Source organism: Aythya ferina, assembly GCF_964211825.1.
Source record: "Aythya ferina genome assembly, chromosome: 18".
NCBI lineage: Eukaryota > Metazoa > Chordata > Aves > Anseriformes > Anatidae > Aythya > Aythya ferina.
Window position 1 is genome coordinate 6,607,262 of NC_140317.1, and position 24,486 is coordinate 6,631,747.

Here is a 24,486-nt window from a genome sequence, read left to right on the forward strand (position 1 = left end):
GCCAGGTAATGTTGCAATATTTGCAAGCCATCAGCCATTTGCTTTATATAGGTGGTTTTGGAAATGGATAATGACCTGGCTATGTGAATTTACAGCAGACTGAAACTTTAATAATATGACCTTCAATTATTAAGGCTGATTTTTCTTCCTCCTTTTTTTTTTTTTTTTCTTTTTTTAATGCAAGAATCAGGACACCTGGAATGTCTTTGAGGTACATGTGAATTTATGTAACTATGATAAAGCAGCTTTTAACTGTTTCAGTGCAGCATATAAACCATAGAATCAGCAGGTATATTGTGTCTGTGTTTTGTAGTAAATTAAGGTTAGACTTGTTTCAAATTCTCTTTGCTTGAAATACTGGGTAAGCAATGAATGAATCAGGGCATTATCTCTTGTGCTCTAGCTATACTGTAAAGAAAGATTCTTTGCTAACACTTGCTATCTTTATACTCAACAGGCTATTGCACAGGAAACAGACATAATCCTGGCTGAGGAAGAGGCTCAATCCCAGGACTTCTCCATTCCCAGGTGAAGTGACATCAGAGCAGTGGTGCTACTGCAACAGAAAGCATTGAAAATTTTCACCTGGAAGAACCTGGTTCTTAAGAAACGCTTTGGGAGGAAGGAGATGTGAGTCTACACATACCCAGTGTGGGGAGGGGACACGTTCTCATTTTAAGGGGGAGAACTTTGAGAATCATATCCCACTTTCAAGGCCTTCAGTGGGAAAAAAAAAACAAACAAACAGTTCCTGCTCCCAAATTTGATTTAATGAGGCCCAAGACCTGAGCTCAGTCAAGACAGGACAACTCTAGACATGCTAGTTCAGTTCTGCATTGTGTATAACTCCAGAAGGTAAACCTTCTGGGCCATGCAGAAGCTACATTATAAACTTTATGAAACATATGACCTATGAAGCATAGGTCATCTTTTCATCCCATGTCTGGATCGTGTTTCATAGCCTGGATCCTAATCTATGACTACCTGTATGATAATACTTTACAGGTTGCCTCAACAGGAAGAAGACAGTACAATGACAGGACCGAATGAGTTGCATGCAAACGTATAGAATATTAGTAAGGTTGATAGTAAAACATAGGTGCATGGTTTATTAGCAGAGTTTTCTAAGTTAAACTACTGTGGCAACCTTCACAGCTTTTCTGGGAGCTTTTCCCAGCCTTCAGAGGCCCCTTTGGCACTTGTGCTGGGCACTACAGAAAGCTATCTGAGACTCAGTGCAGCGTGGTGCTCACAGGAGGTGCACGCAGGGTTGGGAAGACCTGGAAGGAGTCACCTTTCCTCCAGTCTGAGAGCTGAATTAGGCCACACAGTGTGAATACAAGGCCTTTTGTTGACGATGTTCAGTTTTGAGAAATGACAATTAACTGCTAATTTTGAAGAAGCACAGATAACGAGTGAATCAGTCCAAAGTTTACAGTTTCCAGGGCCAGCCTGTGCCACCCTCCCTGCGCAAAGTACTGCCCCAGACCACAAGCGCTCCCGAACGTGGCTGTACCTGTTTCAGTCCGGCTTGCAACTCACACCCGTGTGCTCGTTTCCCATTTGTACCTTTGACTCTCCTGGCCCAACCCCCGCGCAACTTCATTATCAACTTCCTCCTCTTTTATTTTTTTCTCCTTTTTTTTTTTTTTCTTTTTTTTTTTTCTCTTTTCCTTTCAGGCCGTGCCAATTCACCCTCTCCCCCCCCGCCGCCCCCAGCTCTCCCAGGAGCAGCGGGCAGCTCGCTACCACCCGGCCGCGGCCCCCAGCGCTCCGCTCGCGGCCGGGCCCCGACGAGGAGAGCGGGAGCCGGGAGCGACAACCCCGGGCTGCCGGCGGCCTCCCCCGAGGGCAGGGCAGGGCAGGGCAGGCCGGGGGAGGGAGGGAAGACGGCCGTCCATCCGTCCGTCTGTCTGTCCGTCTGTCGGTCGTGCGGCTCCGTCCCCGGCTTTGTTGTGCTCGCCGCCCGGGCTGCGGGCTAGGGGGCGGGGAAGGGAAGGGAAAGGAAGGGAAGGGAAGAGAAGGGAAAGGAAGGGAAGGCGGCCGCGTCTCCTCCTCCTCGGCGCCGGCCCCGCTCATGGCGACGCTGGGCACATCCGGGCTTCTCCTCCTCCTCCTCCTCCTCCGGCGGCCGCCGCTGCCCTGAGCGCCCAGCCCGACTCCATTAGCGCGTCCCCTCCCCCCGGCCCCCGTCCCGGCCCCAGAGGCAGGGGCAGCCCCGGGCCGGGCAGCGCCGAGCCCGAGCCGCGGCCGGGGCCATGTCCAACCCGGGGGCCCGGAGGAACGGGCCCGTCAAGCTGCGACTGACAGGTGAGGCTGAGCGCTGCGCCGGGGAGCCCCGGCCGGGCCTGCCGCCGCCAGGGCCGAGCTGGGCCGGGGGGGAGCGGGAGGGACGGAGCGGGACGGAGCCGGGGGCTCGGGGCTCGGGCCGCGGGGAGGGGAAGCCCACGGTCCCCGGGGAGCGGCGGGGAGAGCGGCCGGGGAGCGGGCGGCGGGGAGCTCCCTCCCTCCTTCCTTCCCTCCTTCCCTCCCTCCATGTGTATTTGAGGTTGAACCTGGGGTTGGAGGAGTCTCAGGCCTCAGGAGGAGAAGGTTGGGGGGGGGGGAAGAAAGGGGGCAATTGAAAGAAAAGGAATGAAAAAAAGAAGTGAACTCTTCCTTCTCCTTCCACCCTCTCCTCCCACTGCCCCGCACCGCGGGGTCCGCGCCTCGGCACCGAAAAGTCTCGGCGGGGCCGGGGCGAGGGGAAGCCGGGGGCTGCCCGGGGCTGCCGCAGCCCGGAGCTGCCCGGAGCGGGAGAGCCGGGGCTGGGGGAAACTTTGAGGCAGCGGGCAGCTGAGCCTGCTTCCCGGCTAACCCCGCTTTCTTTTTATTTTATTTCCCCCCCCCCCTTCGTCTTCTCAGTGCGAACTTGAAAGAAACTGTCACACGCTTTGTTTTGATCTCTTTGTTTGTTTATTTTTTTTTCAAGCCAACTTCCTTAGTTGAGATTGTGTACAGTTCGTTTGATATAGTGCCTTATGGGGCCAGCCCTATTTCAGAAGCCGTCTAATAGTCACTTGACCTCTAATATTTGAAAATATCATAAAAACTGCTCATCTACGTGGTCGGAAGAAAAATAAGTTATTTCTATGTACTTAAAGTATCTTGTTTTACGTGTAAGAACCTGGGTGAATAGGTTCAGAGAAGAAATACAGAAGTTCTACAAGAGCTTTATTTAAAAAAATACAGAATGCTTTATAGAAAAGAGCTACCTAAAACCATTGTAAGTCCCCTACCCTCCCCCCATAAGATAAACCATATTTTGTGTTTTGTGAGCGCGTGAAGGTAAGCAGTTAGAAGATAATGGGTAATGCTGCAAGTACTCTGGTCTGCAAATAGTGTTTTTAGCCAGCTTGCAAAACGAATGTGTTTAAAAAAAAATGAAAGAATCAATGTATTTACTTTTGGTGCATCTGAAATACTTTTAGTTTAATGTCTTAATAAAAAGAGGTGGTTTCCTACATATTTTTCAAGGTATGCTGTTTTCATAGGGAAAAATAAAATGCATCTGCTTATGTTTTACTTTGGAAGTACTTTGACTCGATTTATAATTTAGTTTTCATTGAGATTTGTGGTTGTCTATATATTGCACTTAGAAATAAAGCCCTTCATTTAAGCATAGCTGGGATATAGCAGGGGACAGCACTGCCTTGTTTTTGCAGAGTGTTTTGTAGCTTTCTGTTCAGGTTATTGCTTTATTGATGCAGTACTTTAATGCTTTTTTTCCTGAGTGCTCAGACATGCTTATCTTTGAAACATTAAAAATAGTCTGGAGCCTTTTGTAAAAATATGGAAAATACTGTTTACACAGTTGTCCATTTCAGCTTTATATTTTGTGTTCTATTTTGTTTTATATTTATATTATTTTTATTAAGGATTAAGCATGTCATCTAATCCTGTCTTTGACAATATAAATACGTTATAGGGAATGTGATTGTAAGCCAGAAATAGGCTGTGGTTTTATATATTGAGGAGACTGTGTAGTTGAGCAATCAGTCCCCAAAAGAAGCAGGTATGTTCTTGAGGAATGTTTCTGAGATTTTTATCGTTTTATATTTTCAGAGGGATGGATGCAGCAAAATTGTCTTTAAAGGGACTATGCCCCATTTAGCAGCTCTTTGCAGTTGCCGAGTACCACTTCTGTTATTTGGAAGCTTATATGAAATATTAGCCTATTTCTCAAGTTAGAAAGACTTGAGGTATTTTATGCTTTAGCTAACTGTATGTTGTTCTGTATAAAGTCATTTGTTGTAAGGAAGTTTTACATGTCTAAGGAAAGCTGTTATAAGCATTTAATTTTATTAATTGAGCTGACATGTTGTCAGTTCTTGCCTGGGAATAGTTTTAAGGATTCTGTGTGGTTTCTATTACCCTGTTTGATTGGAAAAGCAGTTTGAGAACTCTTGAATTCTAAAACTGTTTGGAATTAAAAGAATCTGTATATCTCAGTGTTTTTAAAAGTTTATTCTCAAATTTACAAATGCTATATAATCTTAATTTTCTTTGGCCTTATGACACTAGCAGTCTTCTGTTTTGGCTTGAATATTTATAGGATTAATTCTGTAAACGTTGTGTAATACTTATCTTTTCTGTTCATTATCTCTAAATTAGATGGTATAGATTAAAAATGGATTTCAAGAACTGGATTCAATTAGCAGTTTTTCAGGACATAAACATTAAAGGTTTAGATGGAAAACATTGTTTTGACTGACTGGATAAATGACAGGGTAATGTTTGATGTGAGTCCAAGAACTGATCTGGAGCTAGTGCCCAACTTCTCAGTCCATCTTGAGGAGCCAAATAAAATATTTAACCTAGGCCTCATTTTGCAAAAAAGGTTGATTCTTTGTTGGGACCTTAAGAAAGTTCTGAGAAATGTTTGGCATACCTTTACACTAAGTGTTTAACAGTTTATTTAGGTCTGGGTTCCATAACAGAGAAAAACCACAGCGGTGGCATACTTCTAGTAAGTTTTTATTTAGTTTACAGTGCATCTGTGTTATATGTTTCTTCAAAGATTATTCTTCTGCTTGTAGTCTTAGTTGTCTGTTGTAAATATCACCCAGGTCTTTAGTGATGTGTATATTGATGCATTTTGCACAGTCTTGAACTATGCTAGATTATTGTTAAAATACAAAAATTATACCTTCGATGAAACTTCTAGTATGGGGGTATAAATGTTTGTTTATGATTAAAATATAGGCAGTGTAATTTAGATTAGCTAAAGCCTAGAGTCGTGCTGGTCTTCTCCAAAATTTATCTTAGTAGCTTGTAATAATGTTATCCAAGGAAGCTGTAATGTAAGGAAAATTCCTTTAACTCCGTATTTTTTTTTACCACTATTTTATCTAGTCCAATTCTGAGTATATCTGAATTCTATTAGAACTGCAAGTGCAGTCATCCCCTTGCATTTTTACTGTGATTTTTCCTGGTGTTTTATTGAATTTGTGGATTTGTAAATATACTATACTCTTTTCTAAAGCCACCCTCATTGCTGAAGACTATGTTAATCTCTTATTTTTCAAACCAAGCAATGACCATTGCTTCCAGTTGCTCAGTAAATATTGTATGTCCTAACCTGTGAATTTTCTCATGTTGAACTATTACTTCTGCCTGCTTTCATTTACGGTGACAGTTATCTGAATGAAGTCTATAAGGCTGTCCTTATCAAGCAGAAAGATATTTTCAAAGTCACTTTGAAATCCGCAAAGCTACGTGAACGCTAAACTATATTGAGTTAAATAAAGGCTAATGCATAATTAAACTTAGTTTAGGTCTTCCAGCTAGCATTTGTTGTCAGAAGAGTTAACAAGTGAAGATATTCTGATAGCTACAAAGCACAGTTACACTGTATTAAATGAGGTTGTAATAAATATCCCACAGATAGAGTGGGAATGGGCTGGGAAAGTTTTGTTGGTAAAGAGTTGGAGGCAGGCCTGAAGAGCTGTTAGATCTGGCTTTCTCCTTACAGTGGGCTTTCAGGTTGCCTGACAGTTTGCTAATTGAGGAAATAAAAAGCACTGGATCTGTGTGTTGGAGAAAATGGGTAGCCTCTCATCTCCTTTCTCTCTTGTTGATTTTACTATATCTTAATTTCTTACAGTAGGAAGGTGGTACTGTACTTTACTATAAGGTTATACTATTGAAGGCAGAAAGTGCTACATTTTTTTAATCACTTCCTAGGAAGTCTTGCTATGATACTAATAATATTCCTTGAGAAAGGTATATATTAGTTAGATAAAAACCAGAATATTCTCTTAAGTTTTGCAACATAATGTGGAATGTCCAAACCTTTTAATTTTGTTAGAGGCAGGGCTGAGGTTTATGGATAGCGGAGTCTCACTTTAGGAATAGTATTATTGATTGATGGATAAAAGTAGCTACCTATATTTTTGAGCATCAAGGCTCTGGTTTCGTAGTTGACTTAAATGGTAGTGCAAGTCTAGATCAGCTTAAAATCAGAATTCTGTCTCTTTTCCCTTTGTAGACCCTGGTTTTACTTTCCTCCCCTGTCCCTTGTGTTGACTCCAGCAACTATGTAGCTAGCTGTGTAATGAGCTGAAAACTAATCCTACCAAGAAGAAATGGTTCTTTGCGGTGAAGGGATGTGCCATGAGAAGCTGAAGAGAGGGCAGGACTGCTGCTTTGACCAGCAGCCTGTATTTAGATGGGCTTTAGTCAACAGTAAAACAATGGGGTTCCTTCACGTAAGGTGTATTTGACTTAATGACTTGACTTACTAAAAACTAGCATTTAAGAGATTGGAATCAATAAATTACATAGTAGCTGCATGAAACTAGTCCAGTTATTACAAAGTCAATAGGCATGTATCTAGTAGTAAGAGTGTATAGGGAATGAGGGGTGCTCCATATTTTCATTAAAGTGTTAAGTGTGTGTTCTGTATGTATATATAAGTATATAGAGAGATATACTTTGTGTATGTGTATATATATAGTGTGTAGTTGTAGATAGTTATATACATATAAATCAGACTCCGTAGAATTACAGTAAACAACTGGGCAGCTGTATAGAGCATTCTCAACTGCTTGTTTCAGTGGGATCAGCTTATATGACAGAGTTTTATTCGTCTGGATATAAAATAAGGTATTTGTGATCAAGGATATGCAATGAGATATAGTGGCAAAGATCAAAAAGGATTTGGAGAAGGCAATCATAGTAGGAAAACCATCCTACACAAATTTCCAGTTAAAGGAGTAAGAAGGCCCGATATTTGTCCTTAGTTGTAGAATCAGGAAAGCATCGAGTGAAAGCCTAGTGGAGGATTTATGTTTGTAGGTAATGTATGGGACATATGTAGGAGACAGATGGGGAAATCCACAGACAGCTCTCATGTTTAGAAAATAACAAATAAAGCTGAGAGGGGAATAAAATAGAATTTCTGGGTTGGAAAAATTGTCACTAGTTTTCAGAATTGCACTTTTCAGTTACATTTAAAGAGCTTAAGCTATACCATAATGTCTGTCTGCGTAGCTGAGTAACTCAACTATTAGTGACAAATTCTTTTCTGTTTTCTTTTTTGGTAATCACTGAAAATCTGATCAGGCCCAAGATGAAGACATTTTATCTTTGTGTCCTTAAGGTGAATGAGTTGATCCCTAAAAGAAGACAGCTTTTAATGTTTTGTTCTGTTTTATCTCATGGCCTTTGAAGTGTATCTTTATCCTTGCTTTGCCATCTTACCTAAGATGACATCTTGCCATTGGGCCACATCTTTCTTGCATGTGTTTGAAGATGTGGGTAATTTCTTTGGGTGTCTTCCCTCCTGTCATCGCAATAATGAGATGACCGGACTTCTGACGCGACTTCATGGCACGTGTACATTGCTACGCCGGCTGTTTTGTGCGTGCTTTATTACATAAAATTTAAGCATTCATGACACATGCGGTGTCTGAGATCATTTTAGTGACTTCTGAGAGGCTGGTGAAGATTAATGTCAGTAATATTAGATAATGCATACAGGAGCAGCTCCTGTTTGTTTCTGCTATTAGCAGAGCACATTTCCTCTTGGGGAAAGAGGATCAAAATCTTGTGGGATGTTTGATGATAGCGTATTCAAGGAAGCAAACTGTTGACTTTTTCTTGGTACTTAAACTTTAAATACTCTCAGAGAAAGCATAGATAAGAATGCTTGTAACTTTAAAGAAATCTTCATCTGTAGATAACAAAGCTCGGGACTAAATTGGCTAAGCATTATCATCTCAGTTTAAGTGGGGAAACAGGCCCAGAATGGAGAATTGACACGGTTGAGATCATAAAAAGGATAAACCAGGTAAAGCTGGGATTTAGAGCCATTATCTTTTGACTTTCTGCCCATGGACATGGTTCTTCTTGAATGTAAATCCACAGCAAACGTGGTTCTGTTTTGGGCCTTCTGGGACTATGCATTTGGGGTGATTCAGGGTCAGTTCTCTCTCACACAGTATATTTGTGTTACGCTATCAGCTGTATTTTAGCATGCTGCGGGTTCTTGGCAATTACTTTTTTATACTTCAAACTACTTTAAGAGATTTTTTTTTGGTTGTTGCTCAGGGAAATTAAACTAAAAGGATTGATCTCTCCAGAAGTGTGTAAAAGTATTGCTCAGCTGATGTGTTACTCATATCCTCAAAATTCTGAAAGTGAAAGAAAAAGCAATATTTCATTTTATATGGCTGTATCCTGTTGTTAATTTTCTGGAAAGAGTTGATCAGTATGTATTTAACACAAGTGACAAGGATTTTCTTGCAGAAAGGGAGAGTTGCTCCAACCATGGCTTTGGTGGTGTCATTTGCTGCTGTTCAGTGTGTACTTTCTATAATGAATTCATTTAAGTTGTTTCAAATATGCAGAGCACTTACAAACTGTTATTTACAGGTCACAGTAAAAATATGTACCCAGGTTCTACTATTCCTGCTTAAATCAGCATGTGTGGTGCCGTACTGCCACAGATGTGGAATGACAATGCCATGGTGCGAGCACTCCCACCCATAGCACCATTTTCAGGATGCATGCTGTGCTTGTTCCGTGCTGTGCTGGCACACAGGATGGGCCAAGGAATATATCCGAGTTAAAATCAATCTCTTCCTCTCATCCCTCTTTTTAACTGGGCATAGAGGAGGTCTGTTGTGGGTGGGCTTGTGTGTGGGTGAGCAGTGACTTAAGCCAGCCAGGTGCTTGCAGAACAGCAGGCTGTTTGTGGGGCTGGGGGCCTACCTTACCCATCGCAGGAAACAGTTTTAAACCAGTGACATACATTCATTTTTGTTCTGCCTTGACCCAGATTTTAATATTACTAATGCAGTTAAGTGGAGTCAGAACTAATTATATCTGTAATGATGCTTCTTTTTAACATACCTAGCTACTTGATGCGGAGTTCGGTGTATAGCTGCATAAATAAATGCGATTATAGATGCAATCATGCTCGTATTTAATTGGAGGTGAGAATCTGTATCAGTAATAGTAGGGATGCTTCCTGAAAACTTGAGCCAACATGGTGATCTTTTTAATAATACAAATAAAGACCAGGCTGTGTGCTTCTAAAGCTGCATGTGGCAAAACTGCTACTTTGTGCAAATCGTAGGAGCATAGATGGAGTGTACTCAGTAAAAGTTTGCTTCATTTGAGTAAAAGGTAGTCAGCTATATGCAAGTGTTTTTGGGGAAAAATGTAAATGAATCATCTTTCTTGGTGGGGGAAGAAAGATATATCTGGGTTAGAGTGTTTATGACTATGGCTTGTTTAAAAAATAAATACATCCTTAAATGTGTGTTTAAAAGAACTGAACGTGTCCAGGTAAAATGTATAGAATTACATTCATGCTTAACTGCCTGAGATTAGAAATTTGTCATATTAATTATGCCAAACATTTAGGTGTCCTTATGGCAAATAGTTTTTCAATTTGACTCTTAACAGATATTTTTTACCCTTTTATTGTTCTGGGTAGTAGCATTGTGCCTAGGTGTAGAAATATTAAGGTGTCCTTTTTGTTGTTTAGTGGCATAAGTACTTCTGTCATGGTTTATAAGAGGTGATATCAGATGTGATCTAAGAAACTTTGTGAAAATGGAGCTGGTGTAGGTAGGTGTTTAGTGGTTGTTTGGAGGGGAAAAGAGTCACTAGTAATGGTGAAACAGGACAAGGAAAGGCAGATGTGTTCAGGAACCAGCTGGAGGAGCTGCACTAACAGAGGGATGTGGAGGGGCAATACAGTTTTGTCATTTTAGAGTGGAAGCAGAAAACAAAAGTAGGGTCCTGTACTTGGGTAAAACATACAGAAATCTCCATCGTATTTCATGCTGCTGGTTACAAATTCTGCTCTTAGCCATGTAGTGATGATCGCATTTTGATCATGCTAATATTCAGGCATGCATTTTAAGAGAGAGACAATATATTCATGCTGTGAAGTACAACATCTAAATGGTAGTAGAGCTTTACTCTTTAAGAAATTAAGAAAGACTGATTAAGAAAGAGTTCACAGTGTATGAGGTATTAAATGACCAAACTTTAAAGACAGGTGTAATGCCTGTTAAAATGGAAACTTTCTAGAACTTTTATTTAGAGAATTCTAGGAGAAAGTTAACAAATGTTTCATGCTGCTATTACAGAATCTTCCTAGTAATCAAAGCCTGTGAACAACTGTAAAAATTCTAAGTGCCGTCTTTCAGAGTTTTAAATGGGTCATATAAGTAGTGTTCCCAAATGTCTAATTAGCAATTCTGGATGTTCAGTACAAGGTGTTAGGAATCTGGGTGAACAGAATCTTCAAATGTATATATCACACGTTTTTGTAAGAAACTGTTGGTAAAGTGTGGATTGGGGAAAATTGCTATTGACCTCTGGTCAAACTAATTAATGCTGCTGCACGTGTGAAATGCCCATGCGTTCTTATAGAAGCAAATGCCATCTGTAAATTCAAGATGCCAGGCAATAATTTGGGCATGCCTTATATAATTGTGTATTTGTTAAAAAGTTGAAGGCTATGAATTTTTGTGATTGTACTAATGAAGGATTGGCTGAGATTTAGCCTGAAGTTGTGATGTCAAGTTCCATGGTAGCCTTTTTGTGAGAATCTGTCACGTTTGGGATCTCTACTTAAGAACTGGGTTGAAGAATGATTTTAAATATTGTTGGTTTCTACTTAATTCTGTAAAAGGGATAGAGAAGGCCTTTAAGGAGAAAGCGGCTTACAGTAATTATCAGTGGTATAAACATCATACCTGGCATGTCAGAAAATAGTTGTGTAGTTTCTCACCTCTCCTTAAATTGTCTGTTCCTGCTGTTCATAATGCCCTCCCCATACCTGTCTTAATAGGAGTTTAAAATTTCTGTAGTCCTATTTAAGACAAAGCTTTTGGTACCCCTCCCTAACAGCAAATGGTTATTCTGCCTGGGGAGCTGCAATATATCCCGATCTACCCATGTCTCGCTTGCTTCTGTGGCCAAGAGATCATGAAGAAATTTCTATTCATTTGTGAGATCTGAATGTGGCATTGTGAATATGTGCCTCGGATTTCCTCATTACAATATTTATCATTTTTCCTGAAAGTTCCTTTCCTCTGGTGAATTGTTCATCCTGTAGAATAAGTCAGCTATTTCCTGTGTATCAGCATAATGTAACTTAATCTATGCAGGGATAGTGCTTTGGACCCCTTCAAAAGCTTTATATTTTGCGTACGTTTGTTGAAATTTAGAGACTTTGCTCTCCACATTTAAACAGTTTGTAATGGTGTGGGCCAAGATTGGGGATTTACTCATGTTCTGCACCCGCCTGCATCACTGATGGAGTAGCAGTAGATGGAAAAAAATGGCCCTGGACAGTTTGACCCCTGTGAGTGTTACATCCGCACTTGAGCAGTGTGGGGAGCGACGGTTCCTGCAGTTGCTTCTGCCTCATGTAACTTGAATTCAGTTCTGAGTTGCTTTGTCTGTATGAACATCTTTGCTTTTTATTCACTGTCAGTGGAATTTAGAACTATAGTTGAACCTGTAACACCAAGCTGAAGCCCATGACACCATCTACAGTTGGTGCTTCTCATTTTTTTTTCAGTTGCTATTAAGTTAAGCAGCCTGTTAACAGACATTTTTCGTGCCCAGTGCTTAAATTAGGCTGAATTTATTTTGGGAAGTGTCTGTTAAAATCTAACCCTTTTCAAGGAGATAAAAAAAATTGTGTCTCAGATCTTGTATTCTTGGGCAGGACATTATCAAGCGGGGCTCTGGTAGTAGGCAGATGTCTTTGAGTCAGCGAAGTAGTATCTGATTCAGCAAACAGCTGGGGACAGGAGCTGAGCATGCGGGGAGACCGCCTCATCCTGTTAATGCTAACCTTGGTGGTGTGAAGAAGGGCAATAACCAGAACGCTGAGGGTTCAAAAGTTGGGTGAGGGTGGAGAAGGGCGTAACCTGAAACAAGGAACCACCCGGGACTAATGGACAGGAGGTGGAGACTGATTTTGGCAGGACAAGACGCTGGGAATGTTTTGGTGCCCAGACTCTAAGGTTGCAGCAGTGAACAAGACCCAAGCTTGCAGGGACAGCATGAATTCTCACCTTTCTGAAGTTTTTAATGCTTGGCTTTATAATGCTGCGTCTACAATGTTACAGTTACTGATTTGAGTATATGTCTTACAAGAAGCTGTCCTCATATAGCAGAGGTGCTTTATGAGAACTAAAGATATATAACATGCAAAGAATGCAAGCAGTTAAAGGTAGATAGAGGACAAAAGTTGAAGAACAAACAGCAAGAAAGAAACTCCACGCTCCTCTTCAAAAAAAAAAATAAAAAAAATCTCCCACCTGCTACTTTGCTCTGCGTGTTCATCACCTTGATCCTATGTAGAAGTAGGGAATTAAGGGCTAACATATAAGGGGCCATGATTCATAATATAATTCTAAGAAAAGCTTGCAGATAAGATCAGGATTACTTCTTACATGTAGAACAAAAGGAGTTCCTCAGCTTTTAGCTGAAGCGTGGTTTGTTTATTTTTTTTAAATCCTTGATTCTAAGAAATGATGCAGTGTAATGGCTACTTCATTAATGCTAGTATTTTCTTGCTTAAAAAGGGTCAGAAGACTTTCTATTCTGTAGATTTCGATGTTTCCTTGTGTAATCTACGTGACACCTATTTGCAAAGATTTTGGAGTTACAGATAATACTTTTTGTCATCTAAAGAGTTACCTGTTGATGATGAATTAATTGTGTGAAAGATTTGACCTTTTTTTTTTAGTTATCTTTCTCTGTCTATTTGATAATGCATTTGTATTGATCCTGAATGGTTTATCACTGATGTTTCCTGATGGATTTTGCATTCTGTGTAAAGATACGTCTATAAAAGAGGGGAGGACTGCTAATTTTACAGTGTGTTACCACCAGATTTGTACAGGACCAGCTTGCTGTGATAGCTGAGTGATATAATACACTGTGCTTTGCTTATACTGAGTGGCCTGTGCTGTGAAACAGTTTGATCTTTGCTCCCATTATCTATTTAACACATACATTTTTGAAAATATTTACAGTGAAGGAGGAACTCAGAAATTAAATGTAGGGCAGGTGTATTTCCAGCAACAGAAAAGCATTGCGTTGCATGTTAAATATCTCTTAGAGACCTCTTCCGAAAATGGCTATATATAGACAAAGTGAGGAGAAGTTTTAAGAATGATATCAGATGCATTTTTTTATTTAGTTAACTAAAAATAAATGAACTGATAGAATGTGAAACTGCTATGTTTCACTTTAAATAAACTTGCACTTAACCATGAAGGTCTAACCATGAAGAAGAGCAGCTTTTTTTTTAAAAACTGTTTTCATATTTGTACAGCGTTACTTCTTAATTCCGACAAAAGGTCAAAACAAAGTCTGTCCTATGAAGACCTCTTTCCCAAAATGTTGCTCTATTTCTCTTCTTTGTGAGCTTTGCGCAATTATCAAGACATTAAATTCTTGATATGTTCAGCTGATCCACTTTTTCATGTTTTAAGGTCTGTGAAAGCCCTAACTACTTCCTGGGGAATTGTTTAGCAATCCCTGTGATGTTACTGTCTTGAACTTTCCAGAGCTAGATGTCTGTTTCATTTTCAGGTATACTGCATGCATCACCTTTGTGCTGAAATAAGCATCTGTTTATTAGTTTAATAGTGAGTTGCCAGTGTTTGAGAGGTGAGCTGTATCTTTGTTACGAATATGAACCTAAATAGCTAAAGAATAGAGTGCAGTTTGTATCAGATAGGGTGTTAACAGTATGTTATGGAATTACCTTTTTCTAACCTTTTTGTTGTTGTTATTTGAACACTTTTTTTTTTTAAGGGCATGCTTTCTTCATTTTATTGGGTTGTATTTAAATTTCTTAACAAAAATAACTATATTGTAAATATTTTAATTATAGTGAACTATTTTATTGTTTCAGAAGTAAATGAATCATATTCTGGGATATTTTTTCCTGGCAAATATTTTTCTTTAATGATTACTTGGGGATAGCTTAAATTGTACAGATGAATAACACTTGAAATACAGTATGATTCATCATTGCAAATGCTACAATGAGGAACCTTGTAAAAATATATACAGACCTTTTGCCTTTTATTGCAAGAACAATAGCTTTACAGGGGACTAGACTGATTGTAGCTGTTGTGGGGCAATGAAACAATAGTGCTTCTTAAGTGCATCCAGAAGTGGTGGCCAGTTTCTGTAACTAAACACTGTCATTTCTCTGTATGCTAGAATCAGCACTCTCAGAAGTGTTATAACTTGGTGGTCTGCCTCAGGTAGGTCTGTAGAGATGGGGGTTATTGTGTGAGAATGGCATCGCTTGTTAAAGTCCCTGAATTGGGACCTTGGACAATTGTGTTCACAGCCATCACAAGCTCTTGTTGCAGCCCTCATGTTCTTCTGTTGTCTGCACATACCCACAAAGTTGTGTTGGTTGCTTGTAGGTGGGCTCACGCTAAATGTAACTACATCATAGCAATCTTTTCCTATATGTTTGCTAAATTGCTGTCAACTGCTCTGAATTATGTTTGTTTGTTTTTCCCTGCACCCATTTTTAGGAACTTGCTACAACTTTTCTCACTCTGAACATGTGGTAGCAATGCTGTTTGTGTCTTTCTGTGCACTGCTCCCTGCTATCTGTAATGTAAAAGCAATCTGTGCCAAGCTACCTGTAGTGTAAACGGCCTGCAGTTCTTTCCTATGTGGAGGTAGTGCTCTTAATTTCTCATATTTTACTATTGCTTTGTTTTGTTGTTGTTTTTTTCTTTTTGCTGTGAAGTCAATCAAGACATTGGCCTGTTTTTGAACATTGTATGACTATTTTCATCAAGAAAAACATTGGTGGGGATCCTTAGCTAGTCTACACTTGTAGACTACTCTTACGTATTTAATATATTTTTATGTATTTGTAGCAAATACAGGTTAGTTTTGTTAGCAAATGCAGCAGAAGCCAGCCATAAGGTGGTGCAGAACCAGCTCAAAGTTAATGGCCTCTGCATTGAATTGCAGTTTCTGAGTTGTCTTCAAAGTCAGTCGCAGGTGAAGGAGTTCAGGTGCAGCTCCTCGGGTATTCAGCAGGCATTCACAGAGCCAGATTTAAATGCTAGAGCTGAGTAAGCAGTTCCATGGCCCTCTGAAAACAGAAGAGAGGAATGTAAATACTTCATATTTTCTTTTGTTAGTGGAGTGGATGTGTTCTTGTATTTTTGTTGATTATGCTGTTTTAAAATATTTGGAAAAGTATCATAACATCTAATATAGACAAGTATACACAGTAAACTTTTTAAAGTGCAGTTGGAAGTCTGGGCACCTGAAAAGAGTGCACTTCCTGCATCTGCAAAACTGATGTATGTAATGTAGAATGTAAAGTTAAGTTCTAGTGTGTTTTTTTTTTGTTGTTTTTGTTTTTAGGAACAGAAGTGTAATACACAAATTGTTTTTTGATGTTTTTAGGTAGGGTGGGTTTTCTTTTTTGTTCGTTTAAAAAAAAAAAATAAATTCTCTTTAGCCCTTACCCTACCCTTCCCTTTTAAGCTGCTGTCCGGACAAATATTTGTAAACAGAAAGTAAAGCAGTCTCTTCTGCATGTACAAAGCCCTGGGGAAAATGAGGAAATGTTTTAGTGTGTGTGAGGCTTTTAATACTTTCTTTTGCTCTGATTTATCTTTCAAAGAGATGTGGAGGTCTGCCTAAAAAGCTGGAATATGCTCCCTGTGAGCTTATATTACCTTCATTTAAACTCTATTGCTGAGACTCCGGAATTCATGGACAGAATGACCAGAACAGCAAATATTACAGCAAATATAAAAAAAAGCAGTTATTGGATAAACTAGTATGAGCCCAGCTGCTGTGGATAAATTGATTTTGCTGTTGCTTTAAATCTATGATGTGTTGGTATTTTGGCAGAGTAAGAAAAACAAGGATATTAGAAAGTAATTTACTGCGCTGGGATTAGTAAAGAGTGTTCTGTTTCTATGATTGGGGCAGAACAGGATGGTTTAGATGTGTCTGATAAACAGGACGAGGTCTAGTCTGACAGCTGGCAACAATAGTTTTTGCTCAAAGTCAGGTGTACTAAATTAGCAAATCTATTACAAGGATACAGGAGAAATCTCACAGAAGACAGCCTTGTAGGCAGAAGTGTTGCCAAATGGGAAATGATTCATCGTCTCTGAATGGGATGAGCACTGAGCAGAAGCAGTTTAAACCTCAGACTCCTTTGGCTCATAAGCCACCAAATATGCGATTAACACTTTATCTCCTCCAATCCTGTGTTTTTTATTGTCTCCTGAACAGCAGCCTATATTTAGCATCAAAATCTACTAGACTTACTTAATTATTCTAATTTCTCTTTTGTAAGTTTGGACATGTATAGGTACATTTTCTAACTTTAAACCATAAGATATTTGGATGCATCCTAGAAATACTCCAATCTTATGACCTTTTTGGCAATATTACATTTTAGTGAGGACTGTTATGCATCTGGAATGCAAGCATGACATGAGGGACCCTGGCAGGACTTGGTGAACTGACTTCAGTGTAGTGCTTTTTTGTTTGTTTTTGTTGTTTTTATGTTTAGTGAAAATACGTGATTAGCAAGAGATGTAGTTTAATGTAGCGTGCTAGTTTGAGGGTGGCCATTGCATTTTAATTTTTAGTATTTTAAAAACTTGTCTTTCTTTAACACTGACAATGCCATTAGTATTCTGCAATACCTGAAGAACAGGTCAGGCCTCTCAATATTACAAACAGGAGAAATACTTGTGAATTCTTAAATTTAGGTAATAATCAATGCAAAAAGCAGGTACAATGTGCAAAGCTATTTGAAATGATGTAGAGGTTGGAAAAGGCTTGTGTTCCTGAGTTTCAGTATGTCTCTGTTATTGTTTAATGTAAGATATCGTATCAGCTTTAAGATATGTAGATGATAGAGAAACTAAAGCAATTAGGTCATGGAAGTTGTTTATTATTAAATAATTGAAATGCAAGAGGAAAAATGATTTTGCTTGCTAGGTTAATACATTTCTATATTTTTCATGCCTGGGATAGCACTGGGTTTAGCAGTTGAAATATCCAAGGAACAGTATGCCTAGGAAATTAATGTAAAATTCCTCTGGAAAATGGGGTCTGGCTTCCTTGCCTCTTCCCTTGTATGCATATGTGTATAAGAAAGAAATGGTAGGAATCAGGAGGAGAAATGTTTGGTAAAATATTTTGTGAGCACAGCTGCCAGTAGTTGAGGGTTTCTGGAGTGAAAGGTACGAGAGTAAATGAGGTCCTTCCACTTCTGTGCCCCCTCAAAATCCCCTTCTTGTCCACTCAGACTTTCTGAAGCTCATAATTGGTGTTTGAGGTCAATGGAAATACTTGCTTGTTACGTTTGAAAGCCATTCTGTCTTTGTAGATGCCTGGTAATGAAATCTCCTCCAGCTTCCTGGAAATAGCTGGATTTTTATTCATTTGCTATTTTGCTAGAAGTGTTGATTCACAGTGTTAAACTTTTTACATTAGTGCTTTACACTCCTTCCTCTTTCAGTCTCACCTGCTAGCCATTGTTTTTCTTGTGCTTCACTCTACTGCGTATCTGCCGTGTGCGCTCCTTTCTCAAAAAAAAAGAAAAAAAAAATTATTTTTTTTCCACCACTTGAACATTGCATCTTCCCAAAAGATTTCTGAAATTGTAGTTTAAATTGCATAGTAAGCTTATTTGGTGGCAGGATTCTTTCTTTCCATATATTGTCAAGCTATTTCTTCCAAATCCCTTAGTGTTCTGTTTCTTTAAAATCCCTTTCATATTATTTCCTACAGTAGTACATAAATTGTACTGATTTGATTAAATTTAAACAATTTGTGTAAAAGCAAAGCAAAACAATGAAAAGTTGGTGCTTTAATGTAAGTTTCTTTACTTTTGTTGAAGTAAATAGGATTAAACATCCAATTAGCTCATCTCTGTTTAACAGCAACAGCTTCTTAAACTGTTTGGATTTGTTCTGTAGAACACATCTGTTTATGCAGAGAAACTAAACTGTATCTGTTAATATTAAAGGACTGCAGTGATGTAACTACATCCATTTATAAATTGTATAGTGCATTGATTATAATCACCTCTTTGAGATTTGGAGTCACGGTTTTCTGATTGGGGGGGAAGGCTGAACTGAGGTGCGTGAGATCTTTAACAAGGTATGGGTGTGTGATACAGTCTTACTTTTCTGTAGGTACTTCCTGTAAGCAGTTGGTGTTTTCCCCATTTATATGGTATTACATTTCTGTAGGTAGAGAGACCAAGTAGTAAGAGTCATCAGCTTAATAACCAGGTAAAGGTATATGTAGTCCACCGATCTTTCTGCTGACCATATTTTTTGGCAGAAGCCTTTAATAAATATTATTTAGAGCAAGACCATACTTCTGAGTAAATTGAACTGTCAAGCTGAATAGAGTCAGTTTCCAGAGTTGAAAGCACTCCACTAAAAGGCTTTTCACCACAAAAGTAAATAGAGGGACATTGTGCTTAAATATTTCGACTACATTAAAGAAGGAGGAGGAGGCAGGATCCCCATTCTATTAGTGAGATAAATCACAATCCGTGTCTGAAGTTATGGATGTTGGTAATACAGTACGAAGATGTGAAGAGTACATCATCTATCTGTATTTCCCCATACAATGTGATTTCAGTACATCAGGTGTAGTAGTAAAACAAAATTGTGCTGAATGTGGAGTTCAGGTTTGTGAAGTACCTAGGGTAGATCCTTAACCAGTGATTTTTACTAATGATAGTTTTGAGATCATGATCCTCATTAACTCTTTAACATTGATTTTTTTTTAAAGGAATTTATTTAAAAAAAAAATGCACTCAAATACTTTTTTATTTTTGAAATGCCAGAATCGACTTTTTTTTTTTTTTTTTTTTTCCCAGAAAAATTCTCACCTTGGCTATTGTCACATTTTAGGAATTGCTTCTTACAAAGCCGCTGACAATTCTTTTATTAGTATATTAGTATAGAGATATTTGCAGTATTTCACTGAAGAGTGACATGAGAATTTGTGTGAGTATGAAGGGTAAATAATATGCATCCTTTTTCTTTTTTTTTCCTTTTGCCTCTTCCCAGAAAAGCCCCGGCAGTAGCAGAGTGTCCCACCAGGATCATGTTTGTAGCAGAGAGAATTTTGAGACTTCCTGTTTAAATCAAGTTTGTGACTGTGTCCTGACAGACAGCAGTGATCCTGAAGTCTGAAAAGCTTCTGGTATCTACAGCTCCTCATACCCGGGAGCCGGGGTTAGCTGCAGGTGCCTCTTGTCTGAAGCCCTTTTTAAAATTCAGGGCATTTTTGTCTGGTTGGTAATTAGATCATGAATTTCTTTTGTTATTGCCTCTGCTATAGCTCATTCAGAGGGTGGAGAGTTTCACTGCAGTGAGACAAATCTGAGGGCTCTGCTTCTTGTTAGCGTGTTTTTTCCCTCAGTACATTTCCATAGGTACATGAAATACATCAGACAGAACAGAGCTATAATTTGTTTCTTGTTAGCTTTTTTCCCAACTCTTGTTCCTATGGGGGCAGAGAAATATATGGGTAAATTTCCGTGTTGAGTTTTTTATTTACTCATCCTCAGAGGAAAAATCCTATGTTTGCTAAGTATTTTGGGGCATGCGACTTCATAATTTTGGACTAATCACTTCAGTCTAACCTGGGTCTTGCTTTAAAAACTAGCTGCTGGGATTTCAAACGTGTTTTTGAGAACTGAGGTAAGATTTTAGCATAATGATTCTTAAGAATTTGAGATGAGAGCATCCCCTTTTCCTGACATATTAAATAATATTTCTGTATTTCTAGGATAATAGAAGTAATGCTCATAAAAGAGTTTACTTTGCTTACATTTGAATTTTAGTAACCACTTCTGCAGGTTTGAATTTAGGTGATCTTGGTTATGTTGCATTACTTTATTTTAAAGGAATTATGTTTTTAATGCTGCAGGAAGGTGAATTACATTTCATTGCAACAGAGAGGATCATACAGAAAATAAAACAGTAAAGCTGGTTGGTTTGCTGGTATTTAATAAATTTCTGCTTCCCAGCCTGTTTCCTGCTGTACAATTTTATATGTACTAAAGTGTGAGAAACAAATGAGAGAACTTTGAAGTTGATTTTTGACTGCTGACATCTCTCTTTTTTTTTTTTTTTTTTTTTTTTGAAAGTATCTTAATAGCTTTTAATTTCAAGCTATGGATTTTTTGCCCTCTAATGGACCAGCGTCGTATTTAGTGTTCGTAAGTGCTGTATTTATGATGAATTCATGATACAACAGTGTTTTTCAAATGTTGAAAAATGGATGAGATGTGAGAGCTAGGCCATTTTATAGCAGGGTGGAGAAGTTAAGTGGAATTTCTAGTGTATGAAAGTTATGCATTAGAAACATCCTGGCTGGTCTGAGAGGCTCCATCCACACTAAACCAGGAAATGCAAATATTCGTAAACCCTTTGTTTTCTTAAAATTTCCCACGTGTTATGTCTGCTTCTTTTTTTGCTGTTTGAGGCTCTGATTGAAGCCCTAGCTTACACATCCCCCTGATGGGGATGGTTTAGTACTGTAATATTCAGATCTGATTTGCCTTTTTGGTATATAGCTCAAAAAAAAAAAATCTTTGTGTTTTGCAACATACTCAGTTTTGCTGGTTTAAACGTGAATCTCTGTAAAAGGCTTGTAAGCCTTCATGGTAAGATTTAAAATGCTTGGGGAGGGTTTGCTACCTTCATTGCGAAAGTGGCAGCATAATTTCTTTCCTTTACCTCTTGACAGGCGTATCAAACAAACTGGACACTTGAATAGACTTCATGACGTGTGTGGCAGTAAGCCCATCACTGAATGAATCTAGGAAATGTGAATGCATTACTTGCTCGAACGAAGAATTCTGTGGTGTGGGGTTTTTTGTGTTTTGTTTTACTTTTGGCTTAGAGTGGAATAAGGGAGGAGAAGTGGAAAAGGAAGCCTTTTGTTTACAGTAAAACAATGCTGTGAAGTAGACATCATGATGTTAAAACAGGAGTCTAAACATGGCAAATCTCAGCAGACTCCATCTGGCCGTGTCCACAAGTCATTCAGACATGCCAGGCACAGACTGCTGGAGTTGAGTTGTTGTCGGGTCGCTCCCCCCTTACTGGAATTTAAAGTAGCCCTGGAGACTCTGTCCCAGAATTTTATTATTGCATGAGATGAATGACTTATTGGTTTAACTGCTTATATTCAGTGTTGCAATGCATCTCTATTAACATTTCTTCCATGATAAATGCAGGGTATTTTCATCTTGAACTTTAATCTCCATGAGTTACATGCAAGTAATTTGGGTCTAGAATTCTAAAGAGTTAAAACACAACCTACCTTTATAGGCAGAATTTGATACAATGAATCTACTAGAAAGGAAAATACACTGTTACTGTGTTAGTTTCTCCTGTATTTTGCAGTATTGTAAATTATGTTATTAGAAGATTTTTTTTTTGTCATGTTTGGATAATCCATATTGCTGCTTGTAGTTTGAATGCAGGTTATGGTGGTTTCCTTTTTGTCCAAAAGGATTAATCCCAGTTTGTGGAGACACAAGCTTCTAACTGACAGTATATATAAGCAGGTGCATGTGATCCTTTGAAATGGGTTTCATTTTTGAGATTTTCACAACACAAGACAGATAAGAAAATATGTGTCTTGTGTTGAATTTGAGCTTACAGAGATGTGTTTATGGGACAATTTAGAATTGTAACCATTATTAAAGGAAATTCTTGATAAAAGTGCTTTTCTAATACTGGGATTACCCTAATATGTATTTAAAAAAGAAGAGTTTACTTAAAAGCTGTCTACCTTGTGTTTGGCATATTAAACAAATAAAAAGGTAGGTTGTATTAAAACACCTTGTGTTTTAATAGGGTTAGCACTTTAAAAGTGTGTCCGCACTTCTGAATTGTTCTAATGTGTATTCCAAGTCAACTGGAGTTGGCATGTGATTCTAAATTTACATTGGATTAAAATTACATGTATAATTCTGAAAGGGAGTTGGAAATTAGTTTTCCACCAGTATGAACTGGAAGTGAATGTGGTGAGCCTATGGCCAGATGTTAGCTCTTTAGGTAACCGTGCCAGTTGAAGAAGCTAACACCCTTCCAAGTTGTCCTGGCTGCTGTAGCTCTGGGGGCAGAAGGGTGTCTGGTATGCATTTCCTAATTCACAGCAGTAAAAGAAATGCAGATGAAACAGTGATGGTGATTTGAGGTTCACCTGGCTGTTTCTGCTTTAGGAAGACAAGGTAGTGCTCATGTTGGTTTTCCCTAGTGCAGGGTTCCCATCTAATTTAATGGAGTAGGGTATGTCTGAAATCATCACCAGTTTGTCCCAGCTGAGCTGGACTTCCCTCTTCATGTCGTTTGGCACCTTTGTGTCAGCACGTGCTGCCTCCGTACTGCTCCCTGCAACAGAACAGAACCGGGGTGACCCTTTCAGCTCGCTCACGTTTTCAGAGGATGGTGTTAGTAGTTTTCAGTGGGGTAGCACTGGATTTCCAGTTAAGTATGGGGAAAAAGTAGTTAAACCTTTTTAGGAAGGGCATGCCAGCCTCTGTGTTTGTATATACTTGGTGCTGATTCTTGTTTAGTGCTTGGTAGGTTGTTCTTAATTTCTAGTGATTTGTGAGACTTCAAAAGAGAAGCTGCTAAGATGTAAAATTGGAGCACCCTTAAAGCGATAAAGCGTGTATGCTTTCAAGAGAAATACCTTGTTCAGAAATACCTTGGATTCTGTTGCTTCTGTGTGCTTTAGGAAATAAAAAAAAATAAAAAATAAAACTTAATCTGAATTTTTAAGATTCAATTTGTTTCTCTGAAAGCCTGGAGGGTGTTGGGTAGTTATTTTGATAGCCTAATGGAAAAATATGTTTATATATATATTTTAATAAATGTCTGGAACTGCACAGCAGAGGCAGGAGGAAAACTATCGGTCTATATTAAAATGAAAAATATGGGAGTGTACTGTTTCAGTTTTAGAGCTGCAATACTGACTGGTATGGAGTGCGTTTTTACAGGACAACTGCAAGTTGCTGTCAGAAAGGTAGTTTGGTCTCTCCTTACCTCCTCTGCAGCCACGTGCTTCTGCTACTTCCTTTGCAATAGCCCTACTGATGGCGCGGCTGCAGGATAAGGCAGCGCAGCTCTTGGAGCCAATGGAAAATGAATCCACCTCCCCAGAGGGCTAACGTTCTGTTAAGCCAGTTCAGCTTCCTGATCTACCTTGCATCCATATGATTGCTAGACCTGATTTGAGAGAGGAACAGCTGCAGCCCTCTTGATTGTTAGGTGCAACATGAAACCTTCCAGCTCGTGTTGATTAGTGATCATGGTTAGAATAATAGTCAGCTGCTGTGCTCTTAGGTATTTCATGTTTCAGTACCTTCTTAACTCAGAACCCCTGTGCACCTGTAAAGCACACATTTGTTATGTTTATGTATCTTTGTGTGCCCCTTCTTGATGATAATAAATTGTCATTTTATTAAAATGCACAAATTTCATTAACTTAAAAGTAAATTCTTTATGATCATGTTCAGTTAGCTTGTTCAGCTGCAGGGGGAAAAAAAACACCTTTCAAAGGAAATGAAAATCGGACGTGAAAAATAAATAAAAAAAAATCCTCAGAATAATTGTAAAATAAAACTTAATGTGAATAGTTGGGATAAACAATATTATTTTAAAACTTTAATTGAGAAAGTTATTACTTGAACAGCAGTATTTGTAAATCTATATGGCGTTATTTACAGCTCTGTTTGTTCAATGACTAGTCAAAGACCTCCTGTTTTATATCTTCCCATGTGGGAATTTAGGCAGGTCCAAGGAGGGAGTGCAAGCAGAAAAATATAAGTTGCTCAGCAGCATGCCAACAATGGATGAAAACAGTAGGAATTTGTTAGAAATGTTTAAAGTATTGAGCTAT

The 24,486-nt window shown here is 38.9% G+C and overlaps 1 protein-coding gene across 2 annotated transcripts in view; it reads left to right on the forward strand.

Annotated features, from left to right (window-relative positions):
* Nucleotides 1-1,705: 1,705 nt before the first annotated feature.
* Nucleotides 1,706-24,486, forward strand: part of SMURF2 (SMAD specific E3 ubiquitin protein ligase 2) — a 66,172-nt gene continuing 43,391 nt past the window's right edge. For both annotated transcript variants that reach the window (XR_014684487.1, XM_084491837.1), the window contains exon 1: nucleotides 1,706-2,310. Coding sequence is in view for 1 of the 2 variants with exons in the window: in XM_084491837.1 (XP_084347963.1) it covers nucleotides 2,259-2,310 (52 nt within the window). In the remaining variant the exon portion in view is untranslated. The remainder of the gene's footprint in view (nucleotides 2,311-24,486) is intronic.